At 40.8% G+C, this 15,403-nt stretch overlaps 1 protein-coding gene across 1 annotated transcript in view; it reads right to left on the bottom strand.

Annotated features, from left to right (window-relative positions):
* fndc3ba (fibronectin type III domain containing 3Ba) overlaps positions 1-15,403 on the bottom strand; it is a 184,430-nt gene that overhangs the window by 21,248 nt on the left and 147,779 nt on the right. Inside the window, exon 23 of the mRNA XM_084043938.1 lies at positions 10,151-10,443. Within this exon, the coding sequence (XP_083900064.1) occupies positions 10,151-10,443 (293 nt within the window). The remainder of the gene's footprint in view (positions 1-10,150; positions 10,444-15,403) is intronic.

Raw genomic sequence — 15,403 nt, forward strand, 5'->3', positions numbered from 1 at the left:
GTTCGTTTAAAAAAAAAACATATACATTCAAAGATTTGCACTCGTTTTCAACGATTTTTCAAAAAAGTAGCAGATCTGCAAGCTCGTAGCGCGGCACGCTACGAGCTTGTAGATCTGCTATTTTTTTGAATATAGCCAAAGACTATCTAAAGTGACACAGATGCTCACCCGGTCTTATTGGGTTAAGAGGAGAAACTACGCGTTGGTGAAAGTAATGGGAAATGTATGTCCATTGCGTGCCCAGCCAGGGTGTTCTCTCTGTGAGTGTGCTTGTGTAACTAATGTCCTAATGGTCGCTGGGTAATTTGGGTGAAGAGCCTACTCTGGTTGTTTTAGCCGTGGCCTCGGATGAATCCCTGATCCCTGGTTGTATTACCAAGCGGCACCGCAGGTATACTTTTCCTGGTACAGTAGCTACACTGTCAGAATCCTGGGCGTAAATTGAACTGAGAGCGTACACGTGAATCAAATAGACCTGCGTTGCGGGTCCATTCGGTTACACTCTCTGAGTAATGCATGGATAGATTAACCCATTGATACCTGGAACGCATCTGTGTCACTTTAGATGTCTTTGGCTATTCAAAAATAGCAGATCTACAAGCTCGTAGCGCGGCACCGAGTGCCGCGCTATGAGCTTGTAGATCTGCTATTTTTGAAAAATTGTGAAAAAATATTTTTTACATTATTTTTGAAAAACTGTTAGGATTTAGATTTTTTTTTTAAAGAATCGCCTCAGGTCTTAAAGGGTTAAGACTGAGGGTTTTACTGTGTGGTGGTCTACTTAGACCTATGTGCAGGATACGTCTGTATATGTCAGAGCTATACGTACCAAAAATAACTGTGGCAAAAGCACATAAAAGTGAACAGCTGCATGTTATTATTATTATCATTATCTTCTTTTTTTTCGTTGTTGATCGACACAATTTTGTGTTACAACACGCTCATTTGGCCCGACTTCACACCAAAGAAAGAACATGTTGAACGAAGCAGAATAATGGAGGTATAGGTATAGGACACAATAAAGGATCAAAAACATGTGCAACAATGACATTGTATCATGTTGATTCTGGACGTTCAATGGCCCAAAAAAGAGGAGAAAATAACACAGTGTCAAATAATATACATTTTTATAAATAATAAAATAACACAGTGTCAAATAATATATATTATTATAAATAATAAAATAACACAGTGTCAAATTAGCCCGATTAGAGAAAAAAAACAAATAAAAAACTAAAATTTTGCGCCCGCGTGCGAAAACGTCCCTGGCCCTCGGCTTGGTACCCGAGACATCATTTGTCGTGATGTTAACACGTGATGTTTTTGTATTTATGTCGTGCTGTACTACCGTGTGTCTTTAACCCATTAAGGCCTGAGGCCGATTCAAAAATGTTTTTTTGAAAAAAAAATATTTTAAAAATATTTTTTTTCACAATTTTTCAAAAATAGCAGATCTACAAGCTCATAGCGCGGCACTCGGTGCCGCGCTATGAGCTTGTAGATCTGCTATTTTTGAATAGCCAAAGAAATCTAAAATGACGCAGATGCGTTCCAGGTCTTAATGGGTTAATGCAATGTATCAACTGCTGTGTGGGGAAAAAAAGCAATAAAAAAAATAATTTGGTACAGTTCACAATGTGTCACGCTGCAGTGCGTTGTGAGCTTGATGATGGCTGTTTTCGCTGCTTTTACTTGACACTAAACTATAAAATGTGGCATCCATTTATGAAAAAGCATAAAAAGATCAAATATAATAATAAAGTTATAAGGAATAGAGTGTATAGAGTCTACTGTTACACTATGCTGTTTAACCCATTGAAACGGGGAGCGCATCTGCGTAACCACTTTAACCATTGTTTTATAGCAGATCTACAAGCTCATAGCGCTATGAGCTTGTAGATCTGCTATTTTAGAAAAGAAATCTTGAAAATGTGTCCAATCTTTGAATGAATATATATATTTTTCAACTCAAATCTTATTGCTTCTGGAGATTCTACAAATGTCTTCTGAATCCTAACAGTTTTAGGACTTTATTTTTACTAAATATTTTGAGATGGGGGGCTGGCGGCCAAATACATATCATTTTGGGGGCCCTGGACATGAAAAAAATTGAGAACCACTGATTCTAGCAACATTTAGAAGACAATTGAAGAATCCCCTGGAGCAAAGATTTGAGTTACAAATGTTCGCTTTGAAAAATATATGTATTCAAAGAAATCACGATTTGCAAAATATAACATAATGGTTAAAGTGGTTAAAATCTAAAATGACAGATGCTTTCCCCCGGACATAATCCATTAAGACCTGGGGCAATTCTTTAAAAAAATCTAAATCCTAACAGTTTAAAAATACATTTAAAAAAAATAGCAGATTTACAAGCTCAAGGCACTCGGTGCCGCGCTATGAGCTTGTAGATCTGCTATTTTTGAATAGCTAAAGAATTCTAAAATGACACAGTTGCGTTCCATGTCTCAATGGGTTAACGGGATAAGGTGACAGCTGCTGTAGATGGATTTTTCATTACATTTACATAGCCTACGCGTCTATTTCCCATACAGACACAACATGGACCGAGAAGCTCTCGAAATGAAGCATTTTTCCTTCACTGAACGACACAAAGGCCGCTCAAATGAAAAGAGCGTGTTTACGTAACCCACTCGGTTGTCAAAAAGATCATTCTGCGGTTTCAAATTGGACTTCGTCTAGTTTCTCGCACTCTTATTATTTCCTCTCTCACACGCGCACAAACAACTTGAGAAGACGGCCGAGTTATTGTCGGTCGACTTTTTACAACAATAGCCTATATGCATTTATTTCACAACATACTGTCCCGAGCTATTGATGTGTCGATGCGATTCCAGGGTGTACCGCAGCGGAGCTCGCTGTTGTCGACTTGGCGTGGGTGATGTTTTTGTATTCAAGTCGTGCTGTACTACCGTGTGTCTTTAATGCAATGTATCAACTGCTGTGTGGGGAAAAAAAGCAATAAAAAAAAAAGAGTTGATTTTATTATTTAGACTAGGCTTGTTAATTTAGAATAATTTATTTAAATCTGTTGTTATCACCACGGTGAGGTCAGAACTGACAGTTCATTTAGAGTGATTTATTCAAATCAGTTGTTGTTGCCACCGTAAGGTCAGAACTGACTCACAGCTCGTCCTGGAGTTACAAAACTCTCTTCATAACGCACTTTCACTCTCTCTCTCCCCTTTTCTCCTTTGCTCACTCTCTTTTTCTTCTTCCCACCTCTCTCTCTCTCTCACACACACACAAACAAACACACACGCGTGTGCACACACTCACGCACACACGCCTTGAGATGACAGTTGGTAGACTTTATACATTTACAACGAATCAACCAAAGCCTACGCATTTATTTAGCAAAATACCAACAAAAAAATGTATGTATTGTTTAGACTAGGCCTATCCATTTAGGGGTAATTGATTTAACCCATTAAGGCCTGAGGCCGATTCTTACTAATGTCTTCTAAAACGTATGTTTCTATATCAGTGGTTCTCAAACTTTTTCATGTCAAGGACCCCCAAAATGATATGCATTTGGCCGCGGTCCCCCATCTCAAAATATTTTGTTCCAGGGACCCCCAGAAGCAAATGTTCGCTTTAAAAGAATATAAATATATTAATTTGCACACATTTCCTTGATTTTTCAAAAATAGCAAATTTTTGAATAGCCAAATGTGTAAAATAATGCTTTTTAGCTCAAATCAAAAAGTGACACAGATGCGTTCCAGGTCTTAATGGGTTAAACATGTTGTTGGCACTGTAAGGTCAGGATGGACTCGTGAATCACTACTGTGCGTGTGTCAAAGAGAGAGAGAGAGAGAGAGAGAGAGAGAGAGAGAGAGAGAGGGACAACCTTCTGTTGCGTAACGTTACGGGTGGTGGATCTATGCGAGCAACATGGTTTTGAGTTCAGAAATACATTGGGGAAGAAATTGAAGAGAAGTGAGAAGGGAGCGGTTCAAGGTGGGACGGTGCGTGGGACATTGGACGTCACACTCTCACACACACACACACACACACACACACACACACACACACACACACACACACACACACACACACACACACACACACACACACACACACACACACACACACACACACACACACACACACACACACACACACACACACACACACACACACACACACACACCTGTCCCGCCATGCCGGCTGGGACTCTCACACAGATGCCGATTGGACTCTGTGACAACCTCCCCCTGCTGGCTTAACGGAGGAACAACAATGCCCAGCCCCAGTGGTGGAAAAAGTACTCAAATGTTTTACTTTAAGTAAACTTTGAGTAAAAGTATCAATACTGCGATGAAAAAATACTACTGTTACACGTAAAAGTCTGGTGTTCAAAATGATCTCGAGTAAAAGTGCAAAAGAATTGGTATCAAAATGTACTTAAAGTACCAAAAGTAAAAGTACAGAGATGTTTGAAAATAGCAGATCTACAAACTCACAACGCGTCGCGATATATAGTAAGTATAAAATAGGACTTAAGTGGTTAATGCATGTTTTATAATGTAATAATTTATATCTCTAAAGTAACTAAAGTTTTCAAATAATTGTAGTGGAGTAAAAGCACAATATTTGCCTCTGAGATGTAGTGGAGTAGAAGTAACAGTATTGCAAATTGGAAACACTCAAGTAAAGCACAAACACCTCAAAATGTGTACTTAAGTGCAGTACTTGAGTACATGTACTTGGTTACTTTCCACCACTGCCCGCTAGGGATGGGCCGATATGAAAATGACATGTCACGATTATTGTGGCAAACATTATTGCGATGAGCGATGTCATCGCGATAATCAAAAGACGCTTAAAACTTAAAATGCCACCTTAGTTTAACCACTTGAACCCCCCCTGCATCCTTATTCTGGGGGGAACATTCACCAAAAATAGCCGATCTACAAGCTCACAACGCGTTGCAACGCAACGCAACGCAAAAAAAAAATCCAAATTCAGCAACCTAAAAGAAAAAAAAAAGCCCCATTCTTTACAAGAGCCATATTTTACCAAAATTACTACAGTAGAACGTACTTAGAGTAGAAATCATATCAGGCTACCATAAAAACATCACCCTCATCTAAATCCTGCTTAATCTTGTTAAACCCATTGAGACCTGAAGCCGATTCTACGTGTCTCCTAAATCCCAACAGTATTCTGAAAAACGTATGTTTCTATATCAGTGGTGCTCAATCTTTTTCATGTCAAGGACCCCCAAAATGTATATGTATTTGGCCGCCGACCCCCATCTCAAAATATTTAGTTCCAGGGACCCCCCAGAAGCAAAGAATAGACTTAAGAATGTTCGCTTTAAACAATATATATTCAAAGATTTGCACACATTTTCACGATTTTTCAAAAAATAGCAGATCTACAAGCTCATAGCGCGGCACGCGCTATGAGCTTGTAGATCTGCTATTTTTGAATAGCCAGAGTGTAAAACTATGCTTTTTAGCTCAAAACGTGACACAGCTGCGTTCCAGGTCTTAATGGGTTAAAATGGGGAATTGGGGATATGTACATAAATAGGCTGGCTTTCCGACTGTCACATTCTACAGGCTATAATACACACAGCATGTACTTTCTGCCACAAAGTGCGCCGGTGCTATTTTATCTTTCTGCGCAATCAAACTCACAGGCCATATAACTAGAATATTATGTCCCGTCAAAAATCACATTTGCGACGAATCAGCGACACGTGCTAGCTGAGCACGCGCTTGACATTTGCATGCGTCATTTCCTTTCATCACTCAGGGATAAGACGAAGATTACAGGTCGCGGTTTGTACGGTGAGCATTCATTAGCACTGATGCCTTTCGCTGAATGAATCTGTGCTTGACAGCCCTTCCTGTCTTACGGCTTGCTCCAGAGACATTTAACCCATTGAGACCTGACGCCGATCCCAACAGTTTTCTGAGAAAAAAAAAAACGTATGTTTCTATATCAGTGGTGCTCAAACTTTTTCAGGACCCCCAAAATGTATATGTATTTGGCCGCCGACACCCCCCATCTCAAAACATGCTGTTCCAGGGACCCCCCAGAAGCAAAGATTTGAGTTAAAAATGCTTTCAAATAATATTTATATATATATATATATTCAAGGATTTGCACACATTTTCAAAAAAATAAATAAAAATAGCAGATCTACAAGTTCAAGCACATCTTTGAATATATATATGTATATATATATATATATACCTTTTTAACTCAAATCTTAGCTTTGCTGCGGGTCCCTGGAACAAAACATTTTCAGATGGGGGTCCGCGTCCAAATACATATCATTTAGGGAGGTCCTTGACATGAAAAAGTTTAAGAACCACTGATATATAGCGACATACGTTTAAAAATAAAAGAAAGAAAACTGTTCGGATTTAGACGACATTTGTAGAATCCCCAGAAGCAATAAGATTTGAGTCACAAATGTTCGCTCTAAAAAAGATATATATATTCAAAGATTTGCACGCATTTTCACGATCTTTCAAAAAAAAAATAGCAGATCTACAAGCTCATAGCGCGGCACTCGGTGCCGCGCTATGAGCTTGTATATCTGCTATTTTTGAATAGCCCAAAGGAGTCTAAAAATGACACAAGCATTATGCGTTCCCGGTCTTAATGGGTTAAAGCAAATCTAATGGGAGGAAAAAGAAGGGGCTTGGCAAAGACGTCTGTCTGCCCACACACATGGCTGCATAACCTCAGTTAACTTTAGCCCAAGACTGACGGAGAAACCGAGACTGGCAAACGTCTTCGATCGATTTCCTGTGTCTGTGTGATGCGGGTTCAGAGGAGACCGGTAATCAACGCTCTTCTCTCTAGCGACCCTGATCATAGGACGTGGCGTTCGCCTGGAGTGACCGCGTGACCCTCTTCGGAGACCAATTGTGTACCCTTTTGTTTGTACTAGTGGCGAAGCGCGGAATTGCCTATTTTGGTAATGAACTCATTCACTGCCAGAATTATTGGTGGCCGCGTTGGCCCACTGCCAGAGATTTTTCATTGAGAAAAAAAAAAGAGTACTCAGGAGCCGAGATAAATAATTTTTAAGTTTTAAGTTAACAAGGAAGTGGATGGGAGTCTAGATCTTCGAAAAATCATATCTCCTTGGTCTTTGGGTCCAAAAAAAAACAAAAACATAAAAAAATAAATAAATAAAAAATTACGTTTTTTACGTTCTTGGCAGAATTGGTAATTGGATATAATTACGGGAATGAGTTAAAAGATCTTTTAAATTTGAAAACAAGATGTTTTTTTTTTGGGGGGGGGGGGGGGGGGGGGGGGGGGGTTCGGGTGCTGTCAACTTGGGACTGTCCAGAGACAGAGTCCCAAGTGTTGACAGTGTTTTTGTGCTGCCAACACAACAACACCATAACCGGAAATACATTCTTTGTGTAAATAACCCACGGAAAATGGTTTAACTGTTGATCTCTGTACATCCATGTGGCAGTCTGACCCTACAACATAGACAACAATTAAGATGAGTCATCCCATGGAGACTTGAATTGATGGATATTTTTTTAGAATTTTGTCGCATTCCTAGGCCAATAATTTGATGACCGGCAGAGGTTCCGGTAGGAGACACAAAGAGTCTCCTTTGTCTCTCCTACCGGAACCGCTGCCTACCAGTCCCGCTGGTCAAATCCATGGATTCAAGTGCCCATGGGGTGACTAATCGATAGGGTGAACTATCCCTTTAAGTGTTTTGATACCATCAAGTTATACAATAGACAATTTACAGTAAGTACTATTCTCCATACATATATATACCCACAAACACAGCTACATTATGCTGAACTACCCTCCAAGCGAAGATAACAAAAACTGGAGTCTGAAACAAAACACCAAACACACACACACACACACGCACACACACACACACACACACACACACACACACACACACACACACACACACACACACACACACACACACACACACACACACACACACACACACACACACACACACACACACACACACACACACACACACACACACACACACACACAGATGAATATGAACAGGACAATCCAAAGTTTCCCTCTCTGGTCAATAACAGAACTATCGTCATCAGCAACCCCACCCACCCACCCACCCACCCACACACACGTTTGTATTACTATTACTTGTGAGGACATCAGCATGAGCTTGTAGATCTGCTATTTTTGAAAAATCGTGAACATTTTTGTGAAGATTTGTGCAAATCTTTGAATATATTCTGTTTTAAAGCGAACATTTTTAACTCAGATCTTTACTCCTGGGGGGTCCCTGGAACAAGATATTTTGAGATGGGGGTCGGCGGCCAAATACATATAATTTTGGCTGTCCTTTACATGAAAAAGATTGCGCACCACTGATATAGAAACATACGTTTTTTTTCACAATACTGTTGGGATTTAGAAGACAATTGTAGAATCGGCTTCAGGTCTTAATGGGTTAAAATAGGGAAATCTCCATATCCTAACCCCTAAACCAAACCTCTAAATGCCTGCGTCCAAAGCCCTCTTTTCCTAATGGTAAGACTAGCTCTTCTTTTTTTTACCAGAAAACAACACCTTCTGTTATGAGGACCGGGAACAATACTCCTCACAATGTCCAATTCTCAAATTCGACTATTCTTCTGGGGACATTTGGCCCTCACAAGTACAGTAATTCAAGTACACACACACACACACACACACACACACACACACACACACACACACACACACACACACACACACACACACACACACACACACACACACACACACACACACACACACACACACACACACACACACACAGTGTTCCTCTCTCAGTGGCAGCTATTATGCAAGAGACCAGAGCAACGGTGTAACAAAAACAAGCCCAGAATGAAAGCCATAATATGCAATCACCCGGCCACTTCACACACCTCCCGCTCTGTTACTGACACACACGCGCACGCACACACACGCACACAAGCCTATCTTTTATTCCTATTTCCTGGAAATAGACAGAGATGCACACACGCACGCACACATACTAACAAGCTGGTTGCCGATGTACATTGCCTTGCAGTTGTTGTGTTGTGTTGTATTTGTGAGCGAGTGAAAGAGGGTCTGACATCATTTCTGATGCAAGCACCATAACCCTACGCTGTAAAATCCTCAATTCCACTATGTAGAAATACTCTGTTACAAGTAAGAGTCCGGTATTAAAAATTTACTTGAGCAATTATTTAAAAAATAAATAAATAAATGATAATAATATATATATATATATATATTTTTTTACTCAGGATAACTCATTCTTGGCACTGAGGGCATTCAGAAAAAACTCAGGATAACTCGTTTTTGGCACTCAGAGAGTTAAAGGTAGGGTAAGTGATATTTTTGGGTTAAAACAAAAAGTATTTTGTTAAAAGGTTAAAGCACTATATTCTGATAGTAATCATTGCTATAGAGTGTTTGTTCAGTAACAGGAGTCTCCATGTCTCTCCAGCTCTTCAATAAACAGAAAATACATTTACCGGTCTCAGCCAATCAGGAGAAAGTACCCATTTTTAAGCTTCATTTTTATAGTGTTCCAGTTCCAATTTTGCCTGCTCATTTCTTAGTGTCATCACTTCCAATTTCACTCGTTTAATCTATATCCTGATTGAGTTCTCTATCCTGATTGGATAAAATTGTAAATGAAACTGAAACTGAAACGAAAATGCATTTTCGGTTTAATAAAGAGCTGGAGAGACAAGGAGACTCCTTTTACTGAACAAACACTCTATAGCAATGAGTACTATCAGAATATAGAGCTATTTAACACTTATTTTAACCAAAGAAAATCACTTACCCTACCTTTAACCCATTGATACCTGGAACGCATCTGTGTCACTTTAGATGTCTTTGGCTATTCAAAAATATGAGCTTGTATATCTGATATTTTTGAAAAATCGTGAAAAAATATTTTTTTGATTTTTTTTTCCAAAAAACTGTTAGGATTTAGAAAATTCTTAGAAGCGGCCTCAGGTCTTAAAGGGTTAAGTACAGCACTTGAGTACACGTACTTAGTTACTTTCCACCACCGCAAACAGACGATGAAATAACGACGCGGTATAAACAATGTAAATGTCACAGTGAGGCGTTTAGCGTGTACCTGTACTCGCTGTCAGGCTGCAGGCCCGTGACCAGGTGACTGGACCCGGCGGTCTCCTCGGCGACGGCCCGGCCGTCCAGGGCGATGACGTACGAGGAGATCTCCGCCCCGTTGCTACTCGGCTCCTCCCACTTCAGGAAGAGGCAGGTGGAGGGGGAGTGGTGGTCCGACTCCGACGAGGGGGGGGGGTGGTCCAGGGAGAGGCAGAGGGTGGAGACCGGGTCGGGGCAGGTGGCCGGGGTCTGGAAGCTGACCTGCTCGCTGTAAGGGCCCGCCCCCGCCTGATTGACCGCCTGAGAGAGAGAGAGAGAGAGAGAGAGAGGAACGGGACAACGTGAACATTTATGATAGCCAGTATTTAACTCTGAGAGTGTACAAATGGAACCAAATGGACCCTAACGGGTCCATTTGGTTCCATTTGTACACTCTCAGAGTTACAGACCCATAAGGGTCCATTTGGTGCCTAATCTATCATTTAGCTGGGGACCCCCTGGAACTCCCTCAAGGACCCCTGGGTCCTTGAGGGAGGACAGGACAACGTGAACATGTATGATATCCAGTATGGGCTGTTCCAAATGTATGGGATGGACCTGAGGCTGATACAAAATAAAATAAAAAAAGGATCTTCTGAATCCTAAGTTTTCTGAAAAAAAAAAACATATGTCGGTACAGTGGTGTGTTCGAAACCTTTTCATGTTAGGGACCCCCAAAATGATATGCATTGCCGCGGACACCTATCTCAAAATATTTTTGTTCCAGGGACGCCGAGAAGCAAACATTTGAGTAAGTAATGTTCGCTTGGAAAAAACATATATGCAAAGATTTGCAAAAATATTCACGATTCTTCAAAAAAAATAGCAGATCTGCTATTTTTGAATAGCCAAAGAAATCTTAAGCGACACAGATACGTTCCAGGTCTTAATGGGTTAAATATTAGCCCAAAGGGGAGTCCAGGGGAGAGTCACACACATTTGAAATCGATCAAATAAAAATGTACTTTTCTTTTTTTTTACAAACTTATACTATATTGAGTTTGTCAACGACACCCGTCCACCGCTATTTCTCTGGTTCCTGGAAGTATAAAATAAAGATATAAAACAAACATGCTTCTCGTTTCGGAGTCACTTATCCATTCACACCATGACTGTCCTTCATCACTTTACTTCATTTGCCATGGTGTGTGATAATGGTCATTTGTTTCTGTCAAAGGGAGGCTCACAGCTTTTCATTTCAGAGCACTCTGTTCCTGTGTCTTTGTCTGGCTCTAATCTAGCAAAGCACTGGACCAGATTTATTGTGAATTAAACATTGGTTTCTAATTGTTTTTTTTTGGGGGGGGGGGGGTTAGAACTTTTTAAATACTGGAAGTCAAAAGGAGTTTGGACTGGGCTGAAACTTTGGCCAACATTGGAGATGAGCGACGACAGTACTGAAGTCATAGCACCAACGTCATATCCATATCACAATAAAAACACCATACGAGAAATAAAAATAACAATAAAAAAAGTCTTCCACCATGTTCAGTTTTGAACATGCAGACAAGTGCGCCAATGGTTCCACGGTCTAAAAGAGAACCAGACGGATCTACGTATAGGGTTAGTTATGACGGCAATGATGTCATTTACTGACTCAGATGCCCGCAGAGCAGGCGGGTACCCCGACGCTAACTAACATCTGGCTTGCGCTGGAGCTTCTTGGAGCTCACAGCAGGCAGCCTCATACAGTCATTATAAGCCACTGTGAGTCGTCTGATGCTGCCTTGTTTGTAGCGACACCACAGGGGGGCAGTATACAGAGGTGTACATAACGATTTAAAGAGTGAAATCTTCACCTGTACTGAGCACATGCTACATTTGCGACACGGCATGTTCCCTTGAGCATACGGCGTCCGGCGCTGTCTATATATGTCCTTGTCATCAGAGAGGTCATTTGAGATGATATGGCCCAAATATGTAACTCTTTGACTGCCATGGACGAGCTGATTTGTCCGATGGTACTTGGTCCACATGTGTCATGGACGAGTTAGACGCTTTTCAGTGGTTTTCCACGAGGTGCCGATGTTGGCTACCTTATTGAATGATGCCGTCACTGCCAGATGCCGTCTCACCCGGAATTGACCCGGAAGTTTAAAAAAAAACGGTTTGTTTACTTTCTGTTTATTTCCTGTGGAAAAAATGCCTATATCTCCGGGGCGGCAGTGGCTCAGGGGTAGAGTGACCGGGTACAGTGAACTGGAGACTGGTTCCCAGTTCGATCCTGGGCTGGGGGGCTCCCCCAGAGTTAGTGTCGAAGTGTCCTTGAGCAAGACGCTGAACCCCTAATTGCTCCCGATGAGCAGGTTGGTGCCTTGCATGGTTTCCTCCGCCATCGGTGTGTGAATGTGTGTGTGAATGGGTGAATGTAATGCATAATCTATGTAAAGTGCTTTGGATAAAAGCGCTATATAAATGCACCATTTACCATCTCCATTCCTCTGGCCAAAACAAGGCATAATTAATTGCACAGTAATGAGGCGATCTCCGTGCGTACATCGATCACAGAAAATATTCGCTTTCGCCGGCACTGGGGTGACACGATTCCATTTTTTACTCTCGCAGTTAAAGAGTTAATCTCACAGCAGACACTAAGGGCAGTGCCGGAGAGATAGAAGTCAGGAAAGGTTAACTGTCTGTCTTCCCTGATGACTGCCGTCCTAGACTTGTCACATTAAGTCTGAGATCCAGGTCTTGTTTACTGGATCTTCAGGTTGCCAATTTGAACCCATTCATTGATTGGGAGTATCGGTATTCCAATATCCATCCTATATATCCAGTGGTTCTCAAACTTTTTTTCATGTCAAGGACCCCCAAACTGACACTTATTAGCCCGCGGACCCCCATTTCAAAAGATATGCCAGGGACCCCATAAGAGAAGATTTTCTACAGGCTCTAGCAGTGATTCTCAACCATTTTCATTTCAAGGACCCCCAGTTTGACATGCATTAGGGCTACGGACCCCCATTTAATGGCATTTCTATCACTTGGACCGCAATTTATATTGTAAAATCTATGTCAATTTAACTCTGAGAGTGTACAAAGGGAACTTGTACACTCTCAGAGTTATAGACCCATAAGGGTCCATTTGGTGCCTAATCTATCATTTAGCTGGCGACCCCCTGGAACTCCCTCAAGGACCCCTGGGAGAACCAATGCTATATACACTATGGCCAGACATTTGAATAAGAATGAGACGAAGGACAAAGATGAGGGACAGGGAATCATAAAGGGTGAGATGGAGAGACGAAGAGAGTTTGGGGGAGAGAACGGGATGGAGAGAAGAGAGAGAGAGAGAGAAAGAGAGACGAAAAGGTTAATGAATGGACAGAAAGACAGACTGATGAACTGAGAACGATGGACACAAGGAAGAGAACATAGGAGACAGATTAATGAGCACGTCTTCCAAGGGAAACCAGAGGGGGGAAGGATAAATGTACAGTAAAAGGTTTTGGGGCGAGATGAAAAGAGCATGAGAGAAATAGAGACAGGATGAGACAGTAGTGTTGGGTGGGGAAAGAGGGCTAGAGAAGCACCACGTACAATGTTTGAGGTATTTGTACTTTACTTGAGTATTTCCAATGTCCAATACTTTTACTTCTACTCCACTACATCTCAGAGGGAAATATTGTACTTTTTCTCCACTACAATTATTTGAACACTTTAGTTACTAGTTACTTTGTAGGTTTTGATTATTATTACAAAACATATAAACCTCTTCAGCTCTTATTTTATTTTATTTTATCTTTGTTTGCTTCATTGTTAAATTGGTTGTAACTGTAACTGTATTCTTGCTCTGTAAAGCACTTTGCGCTGCATTTCATGTCATGAAAGGTGCTATACAAATAAAGTTTATTATCATTATTATTATTATTATTATATACTGTATATTTCGGCCATTTGAAAATAGCCGATCTACAAGCTCACAATGCGTCGCATTGTGAGCTTGGAAATGGCATTTCATTTGATTTCAGCAGAGGGTTAGGTCTGCTGGAATCAAACGAAATGCCATTTCCGCGACCGGGGTTGGTTTACCGGGCTAGTGTCACGTAACAGCACATCTGTATTCAGTTCAAGCGTCCTTTTTTATCAAAATGCCCTTCAATCCATTTTCGCTCATAATAATCTGCCTCGTTTCCAACATAGTTCAAATAGCCGATCTACAAGCTCACAACGTGTCGATGTAGATCGGCCAGTTGAACTATCTAAAATGTTTTTCAAAATAGTAAAATATGGCTAATACGATTAGGGGTAAGGTGGGCAAGATACGGCCCATTGACTAAAATGGGAGAAAAAGGAAAATAAACGGGGGGAGGGGGATCCCAAACAATTAGAATATTCCAACAAATGACACAAGTGATTCATTTGATTCATTTTATATGATCTTTTCCTTTTATATTATCTTGTGGAAGTATTTTATCTCCTTAGCCCATTAAGACCTGGAACGCATCTGAGTCACTTTAGATTTCTTTGGCTATTCAAAAATAGCAGATCTACAAGCTCATAGCGCGGCACCGAGTGCCGCGCTATGAGCTTGTAGATCTGCTATTTTTGAAAAATTGTGATTTTTATTTTATTTTTATTTTTTTTTGGAAAAACTGTTAGGATTCAGAAAACATTTTTGGAATTGGCCTCAGGCCCTAACGGGTTAGTGACATACAGTCGTAGACCATACGCCCCAGTATATGAAAGGCACAGACAAGCACACGCAGGGGTTGTCTCCTCTAGAATCTCCTTGCCAAGACTGAGAGCAACAGCCACGAGATTAATCTCGCGGAGGAGGAAAGTATAACATCATCTGCTGTCGTTGTACGTTTATGGCATGATAAATCAAGCGCACCTGGAGTTGCAGAGCTGAACATGTGTCTCCAGTAAGAAACGTATACTATAGTTATAGTGTGTAACTTAATATATATTATAACTGAGGTTTTTTACTCTGAGTTGGTCTATAAGGAGGACAATCATGCGGACAGTATTTATTCATAGCCTTGATTTATCTTCATCTTTCAAGCGCAGTTTGAACTGACTCTGTGATTAGATTTTGACTCGTCTCCCAGAAGATAATAAATACATCCACTTCTGTTTGAGTGTCTGATAAATCAAGTCCACCTCAGGCACTTCAAACAAGGTATGCTTAACCCCTCAAGACCGGGAACGCATCTGTGTCATTTTTTAGATTTCTTTGGCAATTCAAAAAATAGCAGATATAGTACAAGCTCAT

This window comes from Gymnoscopelus microlampas (genome assembly GCF_963454915.1).
Source record: "Gymnoscopelus microlampas genome assembly, chromosome: 20".
Taxonomy (NCBI): domain Eukaryota; kingdom Metazoa; phylum Chordata; class Actinopteri; order Myctophiformes; family Myctophidae; genus Gymnoscopelus; species Gymnoscopelus microlampas.